This window comes from Pipistrellus hanaki, assembly GCF_964339955.1.
Source record: "Pipistrellus hanaki genome assembly, chromosome: 3".
In the NCBI taxonomy this organism is placed as follows: Eukaryota; Metazoa; Chordata; class Mammalia; order Chiroptera; family Vespertilionidae; genus Pipistrellus; species Pipistrellus hanaki.
In genome coordinates, this window is record NC_140505.1 from 54,266,990 (window position 1) to 54,288,853 (window position 21,864).

Sequence of the window (21,864 nt, forward strand, 5' to 3'; positions counted from 1 at the left end):
CAAGGGCATGTACATTGGTTGCGGGCACATCCCTGGCAGGGGGTGTGCAGGAGGCAGCTGGTCTTTGTTTCTCTCTCATCGATGTTTCTAGCTCTCAATCCCTCTTCCTTCCTCTCTGTGGAAAACCAATAAGACATATTTAAATTTAAAAAAAAAAAAAAGAGCTGCCCCCTAGTGGTCAGTGCACTCCCACAGCAAACTTCCTGTGGCAGCTTCCCAACCCGCACACAGCCAGCTGGCCAACCTCCTGCGACCCTCCCCCTGCCCAGTCAACCTCCCATAGCCCTTCCTTCTGCATGGCCAACCTCCTGTGGCCCCTTCCCTCAGCTGGCCATCCCCCTCTCATCAGCCCAGATTGGAAGGCACCAGCTGGCCAACCTCCTACAGGCCTTCACCCCAGCCAGCTATCCCCCCTGACCGGCTGGCTAACCTCCCGTGGTCATTCCCCATTGCCGGCCGGTCCCCCAACAGGCCCCAATCACCAGCCAGGCTGAGGGACCCCACCTGTGCACAAATCCATGCACTGGGCCTCCAGTCTAATACATAAAAGGGAATGCAAGATACAAATATTACTGATATTCAATAAGAATAAAATAGCTTTCCCATAAATAGAGAATGAAACTAAACAAAATGTTTTTCAAAATCCATTACTTTGGGACAGAACATAATAAGCCAGGATTTCACCAAACCCATACAAGTCCTAGGAGATAATTATTTTAGAAGATCAACACAATTTATCCTACTTACCAATGATGCCTGAAGTTTAAAAATAGGTAGATATCATAAATAATATCAATAAGCAAAGAGTCTATAAAGCCAAAAAAAAGTCCAATAGACTTGTGCGAACACCAGAGAATGCTTGATATAAGGAGTATACCACTGGCTTCCTGACCTCTAGTACACAATGAAATCTAGTCATCTGTACTGATTCTTATATCTGGCAAAACAACTATAACAAAAGAACAGTGTTTTGTTTTGTTTTTGTTGTTAATCCTCACCCAATTATATTTTTTCATTGATTTTTAAGGGGTTGGGGATGGGGAGAGAGTTTGAGAGAGAAACACTGATGTGAGAGAGACACATAGATTGACTGCCTCCCAATCAGGTACATGCCCTTCACTGGGAATTGACCCACAACCCTTCAGCATGCAGGTCAATGCTCTAATCACTGAGACCACCGGCCAGGGCAAGAATGGTATTTTTAAATTAAGATTTCATAGGAAAATAAAATGTCAGGCCCTAATCTACTGCAGAGAGAAAAAAGAGAAATGTAATAATGAGAATTATGACAATTTCATAAATTCTTAACAAATGTCTGTACTGAATAAAGATGGTTTTTTAAAGTGTACTATCACAAAATAAGTTTCAGATGACAGAAAAAAAATGAGAAGAGGAAACAAAAAAATCATATTAAGAATTCATCACTATACCTTACCTCAAAAATACATTATAGCTTCTATTGGTCTAACATCATCTGAAATTTAAAAATAAAGAGGTGCTTGCCCAGTTAGTCAGCATGTTTCAGTGGTTGAGTATTGACCTATGAACCAGAAGGTTACGGTTCCATTCTGGGTCAGTGCATATGCCCGGGTTGTGGGCTCAATCCCCTGTAGAGGATGTGCAAGAGGCAGCTGATCAATGGTTCTCTCTCATCATTGATGTTTCTATCTATCCCTATCCCTTCCTCTCTGGTCAATAAAAATATATTTTAAAAAATAAAATAGTGCCTGAGGTATTTCTCCCTAGAATGATCACATGTTCATCAGATCAGATCTTGCTAACTTGGCAATTTTCAACCTTTTGCTTCTCATAGCACACATAAACTGATTACTAAAATTCTGCAGCACACCAAAAATATATTTTGCTATTCTAACAAAAAATAGGTATAATTTTGATTTAAAAAATAATAACAATAGTAATTACCTAACCTTTTTGCTCCAAAGTGACTTTTAAAAGAATCGGGTGTCTGCCCACCTGGTGTGGCTCAATGGCTGAGCACTGACCTATGAACCAGAAGGTCACAGTTCAATTCCGGGTCAGGGCACATGCCAGAGTTGCAGACTCAATCACTAGTAGGGGGCATGCAGGAGGTAGTTGATCAATGATTCTCATTTTTGATGTTTCTATTTTTCCTCCCTTCATCTGATTCAATAAAAATATATTTTAAAAAATCAGGCATCTGTACTTAGATATAAGTATTTCTGGTATCAAGAATTAACCAATCAGATGCAACATTACTATACAACATGACCAATAGCACACAACTTTATTATATGACCTATATATTTATGATTTAAGACAGTTCATTCACACAGAACAGCTATTGTTGAGTTGACTGTTGTCATTTTCTTATTTCACAATCTAAGGAAAAAGAGGTCAGTGTCCCTGACTCAACAGTCAGGTGTTGCATGTTTTAAAAATCCTTAAGACATACCAGTTGAAAATCGCTGTGCTAAATTGATGGAAAGTAAGCCATGTTACATAAACAATATTATTAATCTTACACACAGGTATTCCCATCTATTTCTCAGCCAGTAGAAGAAACTCTACTTAATAATAACATGATTGGTCAAAATTAAGGTCTTAGATATACTAGTATGTTTATTTAAATATTTTTTTAATTGATTTCAGAGATGAAGGGAGAGGGAGAGAGAATCATTGACTGGCTGCCTTCCAGGCCATATGCCCTGTCTGGGAATCAAACCCAGGACCCTTCAGTCCACAGGCTGACACTCTATCCACTGAGCAAAACCGGCTAGGGCTATATATTTGTTTATTTGTGTCACATTAAAGAGGTAAAAAAAAATACATTTGGCTATTAATCTAAATTCAGGCATTCATTTAATCAACTTCAAATATTACCTGCACAGTACTGAAAGCCCTAACCCTGATAAGAGGATTTAAATGTATATGTAATGTTATGTACCCCTAAAAGCCATATTGTAATTAAGTTATAAGCTAACAAGTATAAAAAATACCAAGTTCTAAAGGTGGCAATTGTAGTGAGACTGAGTAGTATCAAACTGCAGACACAATTAATGATTAAATTAAATAGAAAAATGAATTAAATTAAATACAAAAACTATCACTGGAGTCATAGTTTTCCTTAATGTGTTACTTATATCGCCAAATCAAATGAGATTGATATAAAGTTCAATTAAAGTAGTATCTATTAAGTATAAGATAAGTCGTCAACTTTTACCTCTTTAAATCTTAAAGGTGTTTTACTTTTATAATTTAAAACCAACCCTTCTGTGGGTTTGATGATTATAGGCAACTAAAGAAAAATAAGAAAAAAATGTCTCTAAAATATTAACAGCAGTTAGCTTGAATAGTGTGAACTCAACTTTTTATTTTTCAATATGTAAAAAAAGTATAATTTTGTAATAGCTAAATGCATCTTCTAAGTGACAAATCAATAGAATTGACTCATGTGTATTTTATTTAAATTCACAAAACTGGAAGAAAACCCAAAATAAGTCTTAGAATTATACCCTTCAAAAATCTTTCTAGACCATTCATGAAGAAAAGTATCTTATATACGCATTTGCAAAGCTATCTCTATACAATTAGCATACTGTTTACATGAAGAAAAATAAAGACTCAGAACTTCTAACACTAGTCTCCTGGCTTTTCAAAACACTGGGTAATAGAATAACAAAATATTCTGACTGATTAGCTCACTAAATTTTCACAATGCCTCTAAAATATTGGCCAGTCAAAAAAATTAGTAAATAACAATATCCTTCGTCAACTTATCCTTTTTATTCATTGACCCAATGATAAACTTTCCACCAGATAAAGAGTATTTTAAATTACTTATAATAATTTTTAAGATTATGATGTATCAGAAACCATTTGCAGAGTTTTAATGCACTTTAACATTATTGCAACAGGAAGGGTAGGTTTTCACCAATAAGAAAACTGAGTTTGAGAGGTTACATGATTTTTCAAGGTCTCGCTGCCAGAATCCACATGCAAAACTCTGGATGTGCTGGCACCTATTTACTTTTCGAGCCCCACCTCTCACTGCTTGAAGTATTTTTTTTTTTGTACCTTTTTTTCTAACTTGAGCCACAATGAACTCTTCCAGTTCTTAAAGGGTCTCTAACCATCTCTTCCCTCCAGATTTTTGCACACAAATTGCAGTTCTCTATCTAAACACTGTTAGCTTCTTCCCTGATTTATAATGAATTGTCCCTCAATCTTTAGGTGACAGTCAAATAACAAAAAATCTGATTTTATAATTTTTAATAGAAAAATTAAATTTCCTTTTCTTTCAAATGTGTTCTAAAGCCACTTTCTCTGGTCTTTAAGATCTAACATCCTGGACAGCAATAGATTCTTCCTTATTACAAATTCATTAATGCTATGGGTTATGCCAGAAATTATACTTATTTAGTAATTGCTTGATTTAAATATTATTAAAAGTATACTACCGGTAGTAGTAATTGCTAGATGTAAAACTAGGAGCATAACTAATAGTTAAATGAGAAAATGATGGTTCTTAAAACCTGGAAACTAGCAAAATTAATTTTAATAGAAATGTAATAAAAAAAAAAGGAAGAAAAATAAAGTACAGAATAGGGAAATACTAGAAACATTTTATGTGGGAATTAAGGGGTTTATTTCTCTGAAAGCTCAATATGAACTAACTACACAATTGTCAACAAAAATAATGCAATGCTAGTTTACTATAAAATGATGCATTATTTTAATTTTGTACCCTGCTATTTTACTGAATTCATTTATCAGATAACATTTTTTCACAGAACTATTAAAAATAATCCTAAATTTATATGGAATCACAAAAGACCTCAAATAGTCACCGCAATATTGAGAAAAAAGTACAACGTTGGAGGTATCATACTACCTGATAACAAACTATACTAAAATACTATAGCAATCAAAACTGGCATAAAAATAGGTACATAGATCAATGGGACAGAATAGAGCGCCCAGAAATAAACCCATGCCAATATGGTCAAGAAATCTATGATAAAGAAGGCAATATACAATGGGACAAAGATAACCTCTTCAATAAACGGTGTTGGGATACTGAACAGATACACGCAAAAAAAAAAAAAAAATTACTATATATACTATATACCAAAAAAAGCAAAAACTTTCTTACACTACATACAAGAATAAGCTAAAATGGCTTAAACTTATATGTAAGACCCTAAACCATAAAACTTCTAGAAAAAAAGCATGGGTAGTAAACTCTCTGACATTGCTCTTAGTAATATTTTCTTGGATATCTCCTCAAAAGAAAAAATAAACAAATAGGACTACATCAAACTAAAAAGTTTTGCACAGCAAAGGAAACCATCAACAAAACAAAAAACCAACCTACTGAATGGAAGAAGATATTCACCAATGATACATCTGATAAGAGATTAATATCCAAAATTTATGAAGAACACAAACAGCAGCAAAAAAATAAACAATCCAATTTAAAAATGGGTAGAGAACCTGAATAGATATTTCTCCAAAGAGTACATACTGATGGCCAATAGACATATGAAAAGATGCTTGTTCCTCAATTTTCAGAGAAATGCAAATTGAAACCTCAATGAGATACTACTTCACACCTGTCAGAATGGTCAATAAATCAACAAACAAGTGTTGGCGAGAATGTGGAGAAAAGAGAATACTTTGGTGGGATTGTAAATTGGTGCAGCCACAGTGAAAAACAGTATGACTGTTCCTCAAAAAATTAAAAAAAGAACTACCTTATGACCCAGCAATTCCACTTCTGGTTATTTATCAAATAAATCAAAATACTAATTTGAAAAGATATAAGAAGCCCTATATTCACTGCAACATTTTTGACAATAGCCCAAATTTGAAAGCAACCTAACTGCCCATTAGTAGACAATTGAATGAAGAAGAGGTGGTACATATACAATACACATTGTACACCTACATATACAATATAGATATTACATGGCCACAGAAAAGAATAAAATCTTACCATTTGCAGCAACATGGATGGACCTAGAGGATATTATGCTAAGTGAAATAAGTCAATCAGAGAAAGACAAATACCATATGATTTTATGTGTATGTGGAAACTAAAGAATAAAATAAATGAACAAACAAGACAGAAACAGACTCATAGATAAAGAGAACAAACTGATGGTTGCCAGATGAGAGGGGCATTGGAGGGACTGGGTGAAAAAAGTGAAGGGATTAAATAGTATAAATTGGTAGTTACAAAATAGTCACAGGATGTAAAGGGTAGTATAGGAGACATAGTCAATAATATTGTATTGTGCCAAGTATGCCCTCGATCTTACAGAGAAAATTATTTTGTAAATTTTATAATGTCTAATCACTAGGCAGTACACTTGAAAGTATTATAAAATAATATTGAATATTAACTATAATTGAAAACTTTTTTAAAAAAAGTCTTATAATATTAGCTTTGGGAGGCCTATTTTATAAAGGACAATGACAAACAGAAGCAAGCTTAAAGGAAGGTGACCAAGAATGATAAGGTTTTGCAAGACATCATAGCTGGAGAGTCTAGGCACATTCAAAAAAACCTTAAATTATTATGATCCTTAACCCCAGATATTATTCAGTAATATCATGAAAGAACAATTAGATTTACTCTGTGTGGTTTCACTGGGATTGACTAATGGGCAACTGGAAGAAGTTATAGAAAAACAGATTTTGTTTCAACAAATATAATTCTTCTAGCTTTTATTATATACTACTCATTATTATACGAAAATATGCAATAGAATGATGCTCATTAAAATATTAAAATAAAAGACTCATGACCACATTAAAGGCGATTTTGAGAAAAATTTTCTGGAGCAGCTATATGTTTATTCATTCTCCCACTCACCATATGTAGAGAGTACGCTAGTAGCCAGTCATCATTCTTAGTACTTCAGTCATGTCTTTGCTCTGATAGGATTTACATTCTAGTAGTAGTATACACTCAATAAACAAGTAAATACATAAACAAGATTGTTTTACAAGGCAGTACATATTGTGAAGAAAATAAAAGGACACAATGTCAGTGCAGATTCAGGGGAGGTGGGGGAGGTGGGCGTGGAGAGGAACTTTAACTGCTAATAAAAAAAAAAGGCTAAGGATGTGACTTCAAATTAAGCCACAAATGACAAGAAACAACTCAGATCAGGATGATTCAAGCAAAAAGTGAGCAAGTGCAAAGACTCTGAAGCAGGAATGGATGTGGCACTCAAAGACAGCGCAGCAGGAGTGGAACAGCAGGGGGCAGTACTTGCTCCTCAGGCCACAGAAAGTTCGGAAAACCGTATTTTCTTGGTCTTCCGTGTTCCGTTTTACACAGGGAGACAAAAGATATGACTTGCATTTTTAAAAAACCACTTTGGGTACATATGGAGACGATTTTTGGGAGGTGAAAGGAGAAGCAGAAAAACTAATTAGGAGGTTACTGCAGTTGTCTAAACTGAGGATGATGGTAGTTGGGGCTGTAGTAGTGGAAATGAAGAAAATGGCCAGATTTGGAATAGAATTTGAAAGAAAAGTCTACAAGGATGAGAGAGGTTAGGGAAAGAACAATATTTTAAAAAGCTAACATTCACAGAGTGAATGCTTTGTTCTAGAAATTGCTCTACATACTTTACATGTAGACATTTATTTAATCCTTACAATTTTACAAGATCAGGAGAGATTATAAGAAACTAAGGTACAGAGGTTAGGGAACTGCTCATAGTCTCACAGCCCTGATAAAACCCAAGACACCAAATCACTGCAATAGAGCCTCTCCAAATTAGCATAGTTGTGAAGAAGATTCAATGACAGTGACTCGGGCATTGGATAAAAAGGCAGTGCCCTTGAAAGCCTGGGGAAAACACATTTGGAGGACAGAGGAGAGGAGGTTAAATCCAGATTTCTTTTTCAGCCATGTTAAGTCTGAGGTATCTATAAGACATCAAAATGGAGATATATGATTGCCTATATCACAGACCGGAGGGTTTTTTTTTTTTTTTTTTTTACAGGTTTCCAATTTGGTGAAGTCCGGGCTTAGAGAAAATATGATCAACTATGTGACGGTTGATAGTATTAATGCTATAAAATAGAAACCATCGCTAGGAAGATAATGCACATAGAAAAGATTAGCAATCTAGGACAAGGTTCTCAGGAACTTCTTAGAAGCTGGGAGGGAGATGATCTAGCAAATGTGAATCTAGGAAACAGTGAAAAGGGAGGAAAATCAGAATTATCATATTATAGAAGCCAAGAAAAGATGATGTTTCAAGAAAGATGGAATGGCCTACTCTATCAAATGTTGCTGAGAAATCAAGAAATTTGGGGACAGAAAATGACAAATAGATCTGGCAAAGTGATGATTAGTAAACGCTACAAAAATACTTAATATGAAATGGTGAGGACAGAAACAAGTCAGATAAAAATGAACACAGGAGGGAAATGATGAGAAAGTAGCAACAGCTCCTATGAACAATTCTTACAAAGAAGGGAAACAGATGTGAGACAGTAGCTAGAGGAGGATGGAGTAACAGGGTTTTTCCCCAAGATGGGATCTACTAACTAGAAAATCTTTGTATATTTATGGCAAAAACCCAGCAGATGATCTCTAATTCTTTTTCCAATTCTAAGCATCTAAGCTAAATATAATAGTTACGTTACATTTGTTCTCCTCTGGATATTATAATTACTAGAAGCCTGGTGCACAAAATTTGTGCAGGGGGGGTGGGGGTGTTCCTCAGCCCAGCCTGCACCCTCTCCAATCTGGGACCCCTGTCACAATCCGGGACTGCTGGCTCCTAACCACTTGCCTGCCTGCCTGCCTGATTGCCCCTAACCACTCTGCCTGCCTCCGTGATAGCCCCCTAACCACTTCCCTGCCAGCCTGATTGACACCTAACAACTTTCCTACTGGCATGATCACCCCTAACTGCCTTCCCCTGCAGGGCTGAGGGAACTGGGGGACTGAGGCTGGATGAGGCAGGACTGAGAAGGCTGGGTGTCACAATCTTGTGGCTGTGGGCACCGTCATCTTGTGAGGGCATGGCAGTCAATTATCATATTTCCTCTTTATTGTCTGTGGGCACTGCCTTTTTGTGAGGGCATGACTATCTAATTAGAATATTCCCTCTTTATTAGATAGAATGCTAGAAAATATATTACCTCTTCAATAAAATCACCATTAGGAATATTTTTAGGGGATTTCCATACCAAAAATTATTGGTTCTAAAACACACTAACATTTAAAATATACATAGTGTGGCTGTGTTGTACTCAAATCACAAAACATAAATCAGGATGAAAATCTAGTGTGCTCATAAGAAGAAATGTTATGATTGCCTATATCACAGACTGGAGGTTTTTTTTTTGTTTTTTTTTTTAAAGTTATAATTCTTATGCTTAATTACCTAAAATCTGCTACAAGCTGCTATGACCCCTTTAAATGTATGTGTAAATTAAAAGATGCTTAAATTTTTAAAATAAATTTTCTATTACTTCATTTTAGGTAAGTCCTACCTGTAGCATGATAAAATATTCTTAGAAGGGATTGATAGCATATTAAACAACAAAAGAAATAATTGCTTAACATACTTAGAGACACATGGTTACTAGTAGTTAATGTGTAATAGTAAATAATGATCTGTTGATCATTCTTATACAAAGTAGGCATCATTAGAGCAAAACCAATATTTGCTCAAACTAAAAGTACAATAATAACACATGCAACTCCCAAATGGTAACACTGAAATCAAGGTAAGTGAAAGGCCTTCTATTCCATTAACTTGAGAAAATTAGAAAAGGTATAGATGAGTACTGTTGTTGGGGTTTACCTGTGGCTTAATTCTAGTAATGCTAGTCAGTTAATTAAATATCTATTCATTATCTACCCTCAGTTTTATCATTAATATAAAGAGAATAAAGAAACAACCACAAAAATTGTGACTAAAACCAATCACTGCCTAGATACTTGCACATTCTCCCACTAAAAGTGCATCACTTCTTTTATAAATTATTTTAAAACAAACTGAACTACTACAAAGCATGCCAGAAATAGAATACAATTATATACAAAAAACATCTCTTCTGTTTATGACACTTCAGAATGATCTAACCTGTGATGTTTTCTGTCTTCATCACAGTACCCTGTTAATTTCTATCATTGCACCTATATTATTGCTAATTATTTACTTACTTTTTTGTTTCTTCCCATTGGACTGAAAAGCAGAAAACTATGAATGTTTTAATCACCACAATATAACCACCTCCTTCTCAGGTACCACCACCTGGCTGGTGTGGCAAGGGATTGAGGGTCAAGCCATGAACCCGAGGTCAGGATTCAATTCCCAGTCAGGGCACATGTTTAATCCCCAGAAAGGGGCAGGCAGGGGGCAGTCGATCAATGATTTTCTCTCCACTGATGTTTCTCTTTCTCCTTCCTTCCTCTTTCTGAAATAATTTTTTTAAAAGATGCTCCCAAAATACTATTTAATTAATGTGAACAAGTGAATGTTTTTTTAGAGCTTACATGATTACCTAGGAACAAAGTCCAATAATAGCTTAATCACAGAATATGTTTCCAGTAAAACAAGCTTACATCTTATTAAAAGAAATAATATGATTTAAAAATAGTTCTGTTCTTTAGTCTGTTAATATAGGTAATTACATTGATTGACTTGAATGGTGAACCAGCTTTATAATACCAGGATAAACTGTTTGCATCAGAATATTTTATCCTTTTATATACTATTGGATTCTCTTTGCTAATATTTTGTTGAGGATTTTTACATCTATGTTCACAGGGGATATTGGCTTTCAGATTTTGTTATTATGGTTTGTCTGGTAATGTTGGTCATAAAATGAGTTGAAAAATGTCCCTCCTATTCGATGTTTATGTTAAATTGGTCAATTAAATGATCATATCAAGAGATGCAGAAAAGTCATTTGAGAACATTCAACATTGATACATGAGTAAAAAACTCTCAGCAAACTAAGAAGGGAACTTTCTTAGCTTGACAAAAAGCATCTACCAAAATCCTACAACTAACATCTTTTATGATGAAAGATCAAATGTTTTCCCCCTAACATCTGAAACAAGGCAAGGTTGTTCTATCTCCAACCATCCATGTTGTACTGAAGGTCCTAGCCAGTGCAATGAGATATAAAAGGCACATAGGTTGATATAAAAGGCACATAGAAATAAAACAGTCTGTTCATTGAGAATATAATTGTCTATATAGAAAATCACACAGCATCTAAAAAACAAACTATTAGAATAAGTGACTTTAGCAAGGCAGTAGGACACAAAATCAATATATAAAAACCAGTATCTTGAACTCTGTTGCCGAGATGGCACTCAACCCAACAGAATAGCATCTCAGACCTGTCGAAAAAGATGTTTTGATCCCTAAAATAATGATAAAAGGCCCAAGAGAGATGTTCTGAACAAGTTCAAGATTTACCATATGTGCAAGGAATCTGGAATCCTTAGGTAGTAAAATGCTGGAAAGAAAATTCTGCATTGAAAGAATGTCCAATGGCTTACTACAATGATCCTACCTTTTATGAAGAATGCAACATGGAATGCCTGAAGGAAAAAGAATTCAGAAAAACTGAAATTGCTATCAAGGCTACAGAAGGTTCCAACAAACACATAGGCAAATATTCAAATGATACTCAGTAACTCTATTCATGGAAATCACAATTACCTAAAATAATGGACACAAGAAAGTATATTTGCTTTATCCTTAATTTTTGAAATATTAATTTTATCTGAAATAAAGTTTCTTTTTTTCATTAAAAACAAAAACAAAAACAGTACTTCTACAAAAGTAATGGATGAGCCGGAACCGGTTTGGCTCAGTGGACAGAGCGTCAGCCTGCGGACTGAAGGGACCTGGGTTCGATTCCGGGCAAGGGCATGTACCTGGGTTGAGAGCACATCCCCAGTAGGAGGTGTGCAGGAGGCAGCTGATCGATGATCCTCTCTCATCAATGTTTCTGACTCTCTATCCCTCTCTCTTCCTCTCTGTAAAAAAATCAATAAAATATATTTTTTTAAAAAGTAATGGATGATTAGAAATTAAAATTTTAAAACAGTATAACTTATAATAGCACCAAAAAAATCACTAAACACTTGGGTATTAATCTAACAAAATATGTGTAATAGTTACATGCTGAAACTACCAAACACTGTTGAAACAAGTCACATAAATTATGAGATATACCATCTTCATGAATTGCAAGACTCAATATTGTTAAGATGCTAATTTCCCCCAAAATGTAGTTATAGATTTGGGCACACATTCACCAACAAAATCACAATTAGGACTTTTGTGGAAATTGTCCAGCTGATTGTAAAACTTACATAGAAACGCAAAGTGACTAAAATAGCCTAAACAATTTTGAAAAATAAGACTTACTATAAAACTACAGTAATCAAAACAGTTTGGTATTGGTGAAAGAACAAACACACAAATCAATGGAACACTCTCCAGATATATGGTACACTGATTTTTCACAAAAGGTGTACAACTAGTTTTGGATTAAGTCTAAGAGAAATATGCTTCTTTCCTATGGCATTAAAGTCAGAAGTTGCAAATACTGACTTCTGCCTAAAGATTACTCTCAGCTTATAAAGTAGTCAAAATGTGTTAGGGGGGCAAAAAAATGAACAGCACATTTCAAAGGGGGTAATACAAAAGGAAATTAACATAGATAGGAAACGTCACCATTAGAATAATATAAAAGATATATGCTGAGTTTTAAGCTTTTTCTAGATAACTGAAGAGATGAGTTGGGGAAAATAAGTCATATCAAATGCATATAATAAACCTGAGGAAGACAACGGATTTGCTGCCAACGTTCAAATGTGTCTATCTACTTTCATCATATAAGGAATTTTCTGCGAGCGTCGAAAAACCAAAAGCCAATGAAGTGCGTGACAAACGTTATTCTTTGGTGATGAGAATGAAGATGACGGGAGGAAAATTTTATAGGTCAAAATAAACTAAGGCGGCAATACAAAGTAAACTACCTGTTGAGAATGTAAGGCAAAGTAGACCTCAGGAAATGTAAAGTTTACACCTGGTAGCACTCATTCTTCCTTTCATGGAGTGGCTGGGGGATGTCCCCTCTTCCTCCTCGAACTGGACCCTCCAAACCCAGACGAACTAGGTGGCAAGGAAGAGTGTGGGGACCACCGCACTGAGCTTTCTAAAAGGAACTGAATGCCAGTTTTAAGAAACTGGAAGAGAAAGGGGGCGTGGCGGGGAGAGAGGCGCCCGGCTGGGTCCGGAGATGATTGGGAGATGACTTCACGGGGCAGGAGGAGGATGACATTTACCAGGACCAGGACCGGGTGGGCGAGTTTACAAAGCTTGGAGTCAGGTAGAGCCGGCAAGTTAGTCACCCAGAAGGTACTTGGGGTGGGAAAACGATGGGATCGGCGCGAGCAGGAAAGAAGGAAACCGAAGAAAACGAAGAGAGAAACGAGGAGCAGGAACACAGGGTGAACGAACATCCCTCCAACCCCGAGCTGCAGGACACCTGACGACGGGGGGAATGGGACCACGGGGGGAGCCGGGCCAGCTGGGAGGACATCCAGGAGCCAGGTGGGAGGGAGGGAGGCGGCCGTGAAACGGGCACACCCGCCGGGGGGACCCTCCTGGGCGGCGCGGAGGTGAAGACGGCCGGGGACGGCTCCAGGGTCCCGAGCGACCAGACGCCTCACTCACCTGGTTGGTGACCTGGAAACGAAACAGAGAACACGCTTTAGAGACAAACGGCCCCTGACCGGCGGCAGCCGCCCGGCTTCCCCCCGCCGGCCCCCGCCGGCATCCCCAGGCGGAAATCACAGCCGCGCTCACCTCGGGGTTGGCCTCCAGCGGCAGCCAGCGGTGGCGCTCCATGGCAGCTCCGCCCGGCCGCTCGCCAGCTCTGACAGCCTTCGCGGTCGCAGCGGCGGCCGCTTCCGCCCCGCGTGCCGTGACCTGGGACCGTCCAACCCTCCGCCCACCGGGGAGGGAGTGCTTAAGGACGAAGAAGAGCTTGACAGCACGCTAGCCCCTTTCTCGCTCATGCTAAGCTTCACTTACATTTTAACTTAAGGGACAAGCGGAGAGGAAAATAATAAGAGCCAGCTCCTTACTGCAAAAGGAAAATGCATACGCACCGACTACAGCCTGCTCCCCTCCCGCTTGGACTCTTCCGATCCGAGCCAAGCGCTCTCGTGCTGCGCATGCGTGTTGCGTCTGTCTAGGACCAGCGCGTGGTGGCAGCGCCCCACCCATCCCTGCAGCGTCAGCCTGCGGCGCTAGGGGGCGCACCACTAAACCCTAGTCCAGTGATAGGCAAACTCGTTAGTCAACAGAGCCAAATATCAACAGTACAATTGAAATTTGAGAGCCAATTTTTTTTAAAACTTAAACTATATAGGTAGGTGCATTGTTATTAACTTAATTAGGGTACTCCTAAGCTGGCCTTTGCTAAAAACTCAAGGGGCCAAAGAGCGAGCCGCAGTTTGCTGACCACTGCAGGCCTGGTCTAAGGGGTAGAGACAGGGCAGCTGCCCATCCAAAAGCCCTAATTAACCCAGTGCCTGATACATAATAGATGCACAATAAATATTTGAAGCGTGAATAAAATAACCTGGTATGCAGATACACCATTTGTCAATAATGGAGAAAACCTGCACGTGAGCTGATGAGATTGAGTTAGGGTAGTAATCATAGAGATCGAGAGGGAGGCACAGGTTAAAAGATACTGTTTTAAGGGGGCATCCTTTTGATGAGCAGGAATTGTCAATGGTAACTCCAGAGATTTGACCTGGCGTGAGTGCATATTACTATTATGCACCCAATAGAGGGCATCCAGGGAGAGAAACAGAGAGTGAGAAAAAGATTATTATGCCGAGTTTGCCTTTCTTGGGAAACTGCCAACTCTCCCACTCATGTTTTTTCTAGTCACTGTTTTTTGACCTCTAAGGAATTTCCAATCCACGACTCCTCTTTTTTCTTATCTACTAGATAGCTTGCTGCTATCCCCACCCAACTGTGATTCGGTAAATCTGAAATATCCAGCACACACGATGGGCAGCTGGGGTTTCATCATACTTGAGTTTCATGGTCAGGCTCTCAGTGGCATACCAGGGCTCTTTTACAAATGACTTGCTGTCAGAGGTATGGACTTGCTCCAGATCCTGAGTTTCTGCACCATGACTCTCCTATTAGGGCTTACCTAAGACTCCATACGGCATCCTTAACTCCCATGGACATCTCAAGCACCATTGGATCTGCTGAGACATAGAGCCAAGTAGCGAGGCAGCTGGCATTTAAGCTTAGACTTGCGATACTGCGCTCAGGGACCCACTTAAACTGACAGTTGCCTGTGTTTCCCAATAAAGGTTTTACAGCTGTATTTCCCAGGTGTGGCACATGCTGCCTCCAAATGCCAAAAAGCCCCACCAAGTGCTCCGCCTCTTCCCAATGAATATAAAATAAAATGTGCAATAACGTTTTCTTCACCTTAGAAAGTTGTCTCAGCATGCCCAGACTTTTGGACACATAAAAACTTTATTAGCCCTAGCCAGTTTGGCTCAGTGGATAGGGCATCAACCTATGGACTGAAGGGTCCTGGGTTCGATTCTGGTCAAGAGCACGTACCTTGGTTGCAGGCTCCTCCCTGGCCCAGGCCCTGCTCTGAGTGCGTGCAGGAGACAACTCGTTTCTATCACATTGATATTTCTCTCTGTATTTCCCTCTCCCTTCCACTCTCTCTAAAAATCAATGGAAAAATATCCTCCAGTGAGGATTAAAAAAAAACAAAAAACCCCACAAACTTTATTAGCCTGGCCAGCATGGCTTAGTTGGTTGAATGTCATCCTGTGCAAGGGAAAGGTTGCCAGTTTGATTCCTGGTCAGGACACATACCTGGGTTTTGGGTTCAATCCCTGGACAGGGCACATAGGAAAGGAAACCAACCCATGTTTCTCTCCCACATCAATTTTCCTCTCTCTCTCTCCACCTTCCGCTCCTTAATCAGGTCCTTGGGTGAGGAATAGAAAAATAAATTTTATAAAACTTTATTAATGTAGTAGGCCCCTAATCTTTATAGGATTTAACTGTCCCCCTCTGCCGTGGGTGTACCTACAATCATATCGAGAGCAGTACTTCTGAAATCTGAATGTGCATACAAAAATCTGGGGAGTCAGAAATGCAAATTTGATTCCATAAGTCTGAGATGGGCCCAAGATTCTATATTATTGGCCCCCATTTTTACCCTTCCTTTATCCACATCTTGTGCCTTATTATTAAGTTTTTTCCACTAAGGGGAAAGTAGTGTTCATCCTCAATATTCATGAATCCTCCTTTTTGAATTGGCTTACTTGCTAACATTTACTTGTTAATAATTCAATAACCCCCAGATCAATACTCTTGTCACTTTCACAGTCATTTGCAGACATAGGTGGAAGAATGGCAAAAAACTCAAGCTCCCAGCTGAAGTCTCATATTGGAAACAAGTGATCATTTTGTGGTCTGTTTTGTGCCACAATCTTTTGCGTTTTTAAATGTATATTTGTATTGATTTCAGAGAGGAAGGGAGAGGGAGAGAGAGAGAGAAACATCAATGATGGGAGAGAATCATTGATCAGCTACCTCCTGCATGCCCCCCACTGGGGATCAAGCCCGCAATCCAGGCAGTTGCCCTGACCAGGAATCGAACCTTGACCTTCTGGTACATAGGTTGATGCTCAACCACTGAGCCACACAGGCAGGGCACATTTTTTTTGCATTTTTGTTGGTGATTTCACTGTGTACATGTATGACCTAAAGATATATAGTAAATGAGGTGTCTTTAAACAGAAACACACATAAACTAGGTTATATATTGACCTGTGGATGAAAATGTGACCAGAGTCTCACAGAAACCTAATCCATATAACCCTTGGGAGCAATGGTTTAGTCTTTACTAATTCAGTGTATATGGTGACTTTATAGTCCATAAATACCACATATATACAGACTCTGCTGTATAGACCATAAATACCATAAATATACAGACTCTACTGTATATTTCCCCACTCCTCAACACTGAATTCTACCACGTGACTTGTTTTGGTCAATAAAATAGGAGATAAATAATGGTGTGTCAGTTCCACATCTGAGCCATAATGAGCTTGTGTTTCTGCTTGCTGACTTGCACCTCCTCCATAGCCTTGAAGAACGTGCTTAGTTGGCTAGCCAGCTGGTCCCAGGAGCAGAGTGAGAGACACCTGAGCCCAGTCTAGTCGGGCCAACCCACCACTAGCCCCCCAGACATATAAGCTAAATAAATGTTTGTTTGTAGCATGACTTTGGGGATTTGTGGACATTTCAGTTTTTATATTTTGACATAGCAAAAGCTAATTGCTATACCTGCCAGGAATTTGAATAGTCAAATTAAAAGGAATACCCAGCTAATTGATAGAACTGCCCCACCTCCAAACCCCACCAGAGAGCCCCAGCCTGCAACACGCTGTGACTGTGCGGGGGATAGCGCCTCAGCTGAGACTCAGAAAGGATCCCCCCAAATTCTACTAACCAAATATAAATGTGTGGTTTTACCTCCGAATTCTTTGAAAAATGTGTATGTTAATGCAACTTTAATTTGTTAATTAACTGTTTCATTATTTTAATTAAATGAGATGTTATTTTAGCAATGAAAATGATATTCAGACTTGATTCAGGTGTTACACTTAATAGAAACCTTGACATCTCTCATATATTTGTTTGATCCCTACCACAGTCTGTGAAGTGGGCAGGGAAGGAAATACAGTTGACGCCATATTACAAACAAGGAAAGGGTGGCTTGGGAAGGTTAAGCTGTTTCCCAAGGTCCTAGAGTGATTTCAGCCTAGATTTCCTGCAGCCATATTTGGATTCTTTTCAAAGCAGGAAAGAAGCCAGAAGAGCAGCATGATGTTCACAAACCAGGGAATGGAACTCAGAAAGCTGGGGGTTGGAGAAGGCTAAAAAGGAAATAAGCTGTCAATTATTCTAGGGACAAATCTGCCTCTATATGGGTCAAGAGTTGAAACATTTTGCCAAACTGGTGCAGCTCTGTGGTTGAGCCTCGACCCGTGAACCTCTTGGTCATCGGTTCTATTCCTCACTAGGGCACATGCCAAGGTTGAGGGCTTGATCCCCAGTGGGGGGACATGCAGGATGCAGCCAATTGATGTTTCTATCTTTATCCCTCTCCCTCCCTTTCTCTCTAAAATCAATTAAAAAAAAAAACATTTTAAAAAGAAAGAGAGCAGCATTTGCTATAAAAAGGTTTTTTTAAGAGTTGAAACTTGCTTATATCTATGATAATGACTTTATTTTTATTTATTTACCAGAGGCTTGAAGCATGGATTCGTGCACCGGTGGGGTCCCTCAGTCTGGCCTGCTGGTATTGGGCCAAAATTGGCAGTCCAACATCCCCCAGGGATGTAGTGGTGCACAAAGTGGCAGGTGATGGGGACCAGGCCGGGCACTGCGCTGCTCCCACTCATCCTGGCCCTGCTGCGCCTCCCTGGGCAGTGCTGGCAGGGAGGCGGGAGAGGTTCGCATAGCAGCTGCACTTGCCAGCTGTGAGCCCAGCGTCTGGTGCTCCTCTGTCAGCAGAGTAGCACTCTCTCTGTGGGAGCGCACTGACTACTAGGGGGCAGCTCCTGCAGAGAGAGTCTGCTCCCTGGTGATCAGTGCGTATCATAGCGAGCGGTCAAACAGTGAACTGATCATTTAGGGATGGATATACATATTGCAACTTTAACAAAGTGAAAAGTCTGTAGTTGCAACAGCAGTGTCTGAATTGCTCTTAGGAAGGAACTGTCTATATAGAAAGATTCCATTGATGAGCCACTTGACTGGAGATTGAGACCTTAGGACACCAGAGTCAGGAGAACACCCAACAACAGATCATTGCTAAACCCCTCTGCATGACAGAAGAACGTGAAGAGAGTTGGAGAAGAAAGGAAGAAAGAGGGGGAGAGAATGAGGGGGGTAAGTAAAAGGAGGTAAGAGTTAGGATCATGAAAAGGATCCTACGAGAGATAAACCCTAGAACTTAATAGGAGGTCAAGAAACTTTATTTTCATTAATGAGTTTGAACATTTTTTGAAGTTGTAATTGGCTATTACTTTACAGTCTCCATCCATCCTAAAATTCTTTCTCAAAAGCCAGTTGCATTTATTATCTATTCCAGTACTTCCCAGGCTTTTTACCACACGATACAGATAAAATTATAATATAAACCATGCAATTTCAATACTGACATATTAATTTTAATGGTTGTCAAATAATAACAGGGTTTCCACCATTTCTTACTTGACTAAACTCATAGTTTCATTTTCTCAGCAACTGATGAGAATTCAACAATTTCTATTCAAAAGCAGCAGGAAGTTCTGGACAATTTGATATTTGATGTCATAACAATAGTACTTGTACCTCAAAATCTGCTCATTTATTCTAATAGTTGTTTTTTTATATTCTGAGGGATTTGGCAATCTCTTCACCTTACACTGAAATAAGCAACCCTTTTGATTATCTACTAAGACTATCTATCTTATTTTGGAACTATAAATTATTTGGTTGCTTTGTAAGAAAACCTGGAATTTTGGTCATCCCTGAAATAATCTGCATTTGTCTTACTGATACAAGTTTGCAACCCACTGTTCTCTTTTCATGCCTATTTCTATATGAGGATAACTTCTTATTATGCCAAATCACAGCCCAATCTTTTTAAAGACATTTTGAATGACAGTTAAACATCATAATACACTGCTAACAATATCCATAGCTCAATAGAAGGGTTGACCAACTATGACCAACTTCATGCATACACATGCAAAAACAGCTGAGTCACAACTGCTGCCTGGCTCCCTGTCACTGTGAGAAGCCCTCTGATGCAATATGCGATATGATTTCTGAGACATTAAATGTGAAAAAGCACAAACTGGACAATGGATGAACTGCAGTGTTTATATAACACCTGACTTAATCAAATACAGTTGTCAGAGTCCTCCTCACCAGCCCCAGGGATCTTCCGGGTTCAGGCTCCACCCAGTTTTCCCTGGAGCTTTGGGGTGTCTCTATGTACCTGTAATTCATTCATGGTGCACCACAGTGACGGCATGTTATCTCAGATTTCTAGTCTTAATAGGAATATATCCAGCTGTCTTCCTGCTGCATGTGTGTGTAGCCTGTCATCTGTCATGAGCCTGCATGCCATTGACAAACCACCATCTCCAAACAGTCTTTCTGCAGTACTTGGGAACATATCCAGATCTTATATATTTGTCTACAGGATGGCTTAATAATTCTTCCCACTTGGTCAGAAATAGTGACTACCATAATCTATCAAGCACTTACCCTACTTAGACCTAATTTTTAAAATGAGAGACTCTGTAAGATCCCCCTAAGCCAAAAGTTGAAAACTATGTCCTGTCATGCAGGTTTTAGGTAATTGTGTGAATTGGCCAGGTGGAGTGAAATAAGAACGTGGGGACGGGGACAAAACTGCAACATGTGAGACCAATCTGAATGCATTCTCATTCAGTTTCCGATACAATTTTTTCTTTTCTTTTCTTTTCTTTTCTTTTCTTTTCTTTTCTTTTCTTTTCTTTTCTTTCCTTTCCTTTCCTTTCCTTTCCTTTCCTTTCCTTTCCTTTTCTTTTCTATGCATGGGTAAACCAGGTTTGGTGCAGAGGCTAAGAATTTGTGTATACTCTGCTTTAAGCTCTAAAACCTCTGTAATCCTAGGATCACAAATACTGCTTTATTCCCAGTTCTGCATTGTTGCTTATGCTGCCCACTGATTACCACCACTATCCACCACCCCCACAACATGCACTCAATTATTCACATTCTTGAATAGCCTGAAGCACAAATAGAACATTCAATTAGCCAAAGGCACCTGGGGAGGATTTTAGCAGGTACACTGGGAGTGCTCAATCCCTCTGGAGTTCTCTGAACTCAGACTGCAGACTGTAAATTAAAAACAAAGTTTTTCGTTTGCTAGGTGATGTTGCTTAACATTCCTGAACTTCAGTTTTTCTCATGTTTAAAATGGAGATAATGTATGATCCACAGGCTTCTACTTTATTTTATTTTATTTTTGTTAATTCTCACCCTAGAATATTTTTCCATTGATTTTAGATAGAGTGGAAGGGAGGAAGGAGGTAAATAGAGAAGAGGGGAGAAGAGAGAAGGAGGGAGGGGGAGAGAGAGAGAGAGAGAGAGAGAGAGAGAGAGAGAGAGAGAGAGATCAGTTGATTGCCTCTTGCACTGGCCCCTACCAAGGCTTGGGATCAAACCTACAACCCAGTTAAGTGCCCTCGATCAGGAGTTGAACCATTGACCTTTTGGCGTGAAGGCCAGTGCTTTAACCACTGAGAAACACCAGCCAGGGTAGAGGTTTTTTTAGAGCAGTGGTTCTCAACCTTTCTAATGTTGCAACCCACATGTTGAGAACCGGTGCTGTAGAGCCTAAGACCATTGGAAAACACAAATATTTACATTAGGATTCATTAACAGTAGCAAAATTATAGTCATGAAGTAGCAACAGAAATAATTTTATGGTCGGGGGTCACCACAACACGAGGAACTGTATTAAAGGTCGCGGCATTAGAAAGGTTGAGAACCACTGCTTTAGAGGATTGAATATGATGATGATAATAGGAGCTAGTATTTACAGAGTACTTACTATGTTCAGGAATTTTGCCATGTGCTTTGTATATGTGATCTCATTTAACCTTTAATAAATACTTTGTAAGACAACTATTAATAGCCTGGTTTTTACAGATTGGAACGCTGAAGTTCAGAAAGGCTAGCTTTACTGAAGTCACAAAGCTGA

General features: G+C 38.8%; 1 protein-coding gene across 6 annotated transcripts in view; it reads right to left on the bottom strand.

Annotated features, from left to right (window-relative positions):
- The window catches only part of UCHL3 (ubiquitin C-terminal hydrolase L3), a 40,333-nt gene extending 26,348 nt beyond the window's left edge, over positions 1–13,985 (bottom strand). For 2 of the 6 annotated variants that reach the window (XM_084876479.1, XM_084876476.1), the window contains exons 1-2: positions 13,845–13,946; positions 11,548–11,575 (exon numbers count right to left, since the gene is read on the bottom strand). Coding sequence is in view for 3 of the 6 variants with exons in the window: in XM_084876478.1 (XP_084732604.1) it covers positions 13,845–13,898 (54 nt within the window). In the remaining 3 variants the exon portion in view is untranslated. Of the gene's footprint in view, positions 1–11,547; positions 11,576–13,724 lie in introns of all 6 variants that reach the window. The other 4 variants (XM_084876478.1, XM_084876475.1, XM_084876480.1 and 1 more) reach the window with 4 other exon arrangements.
- Positions 13,986–21,864: the final 7,879 nt, after the last annotated feature.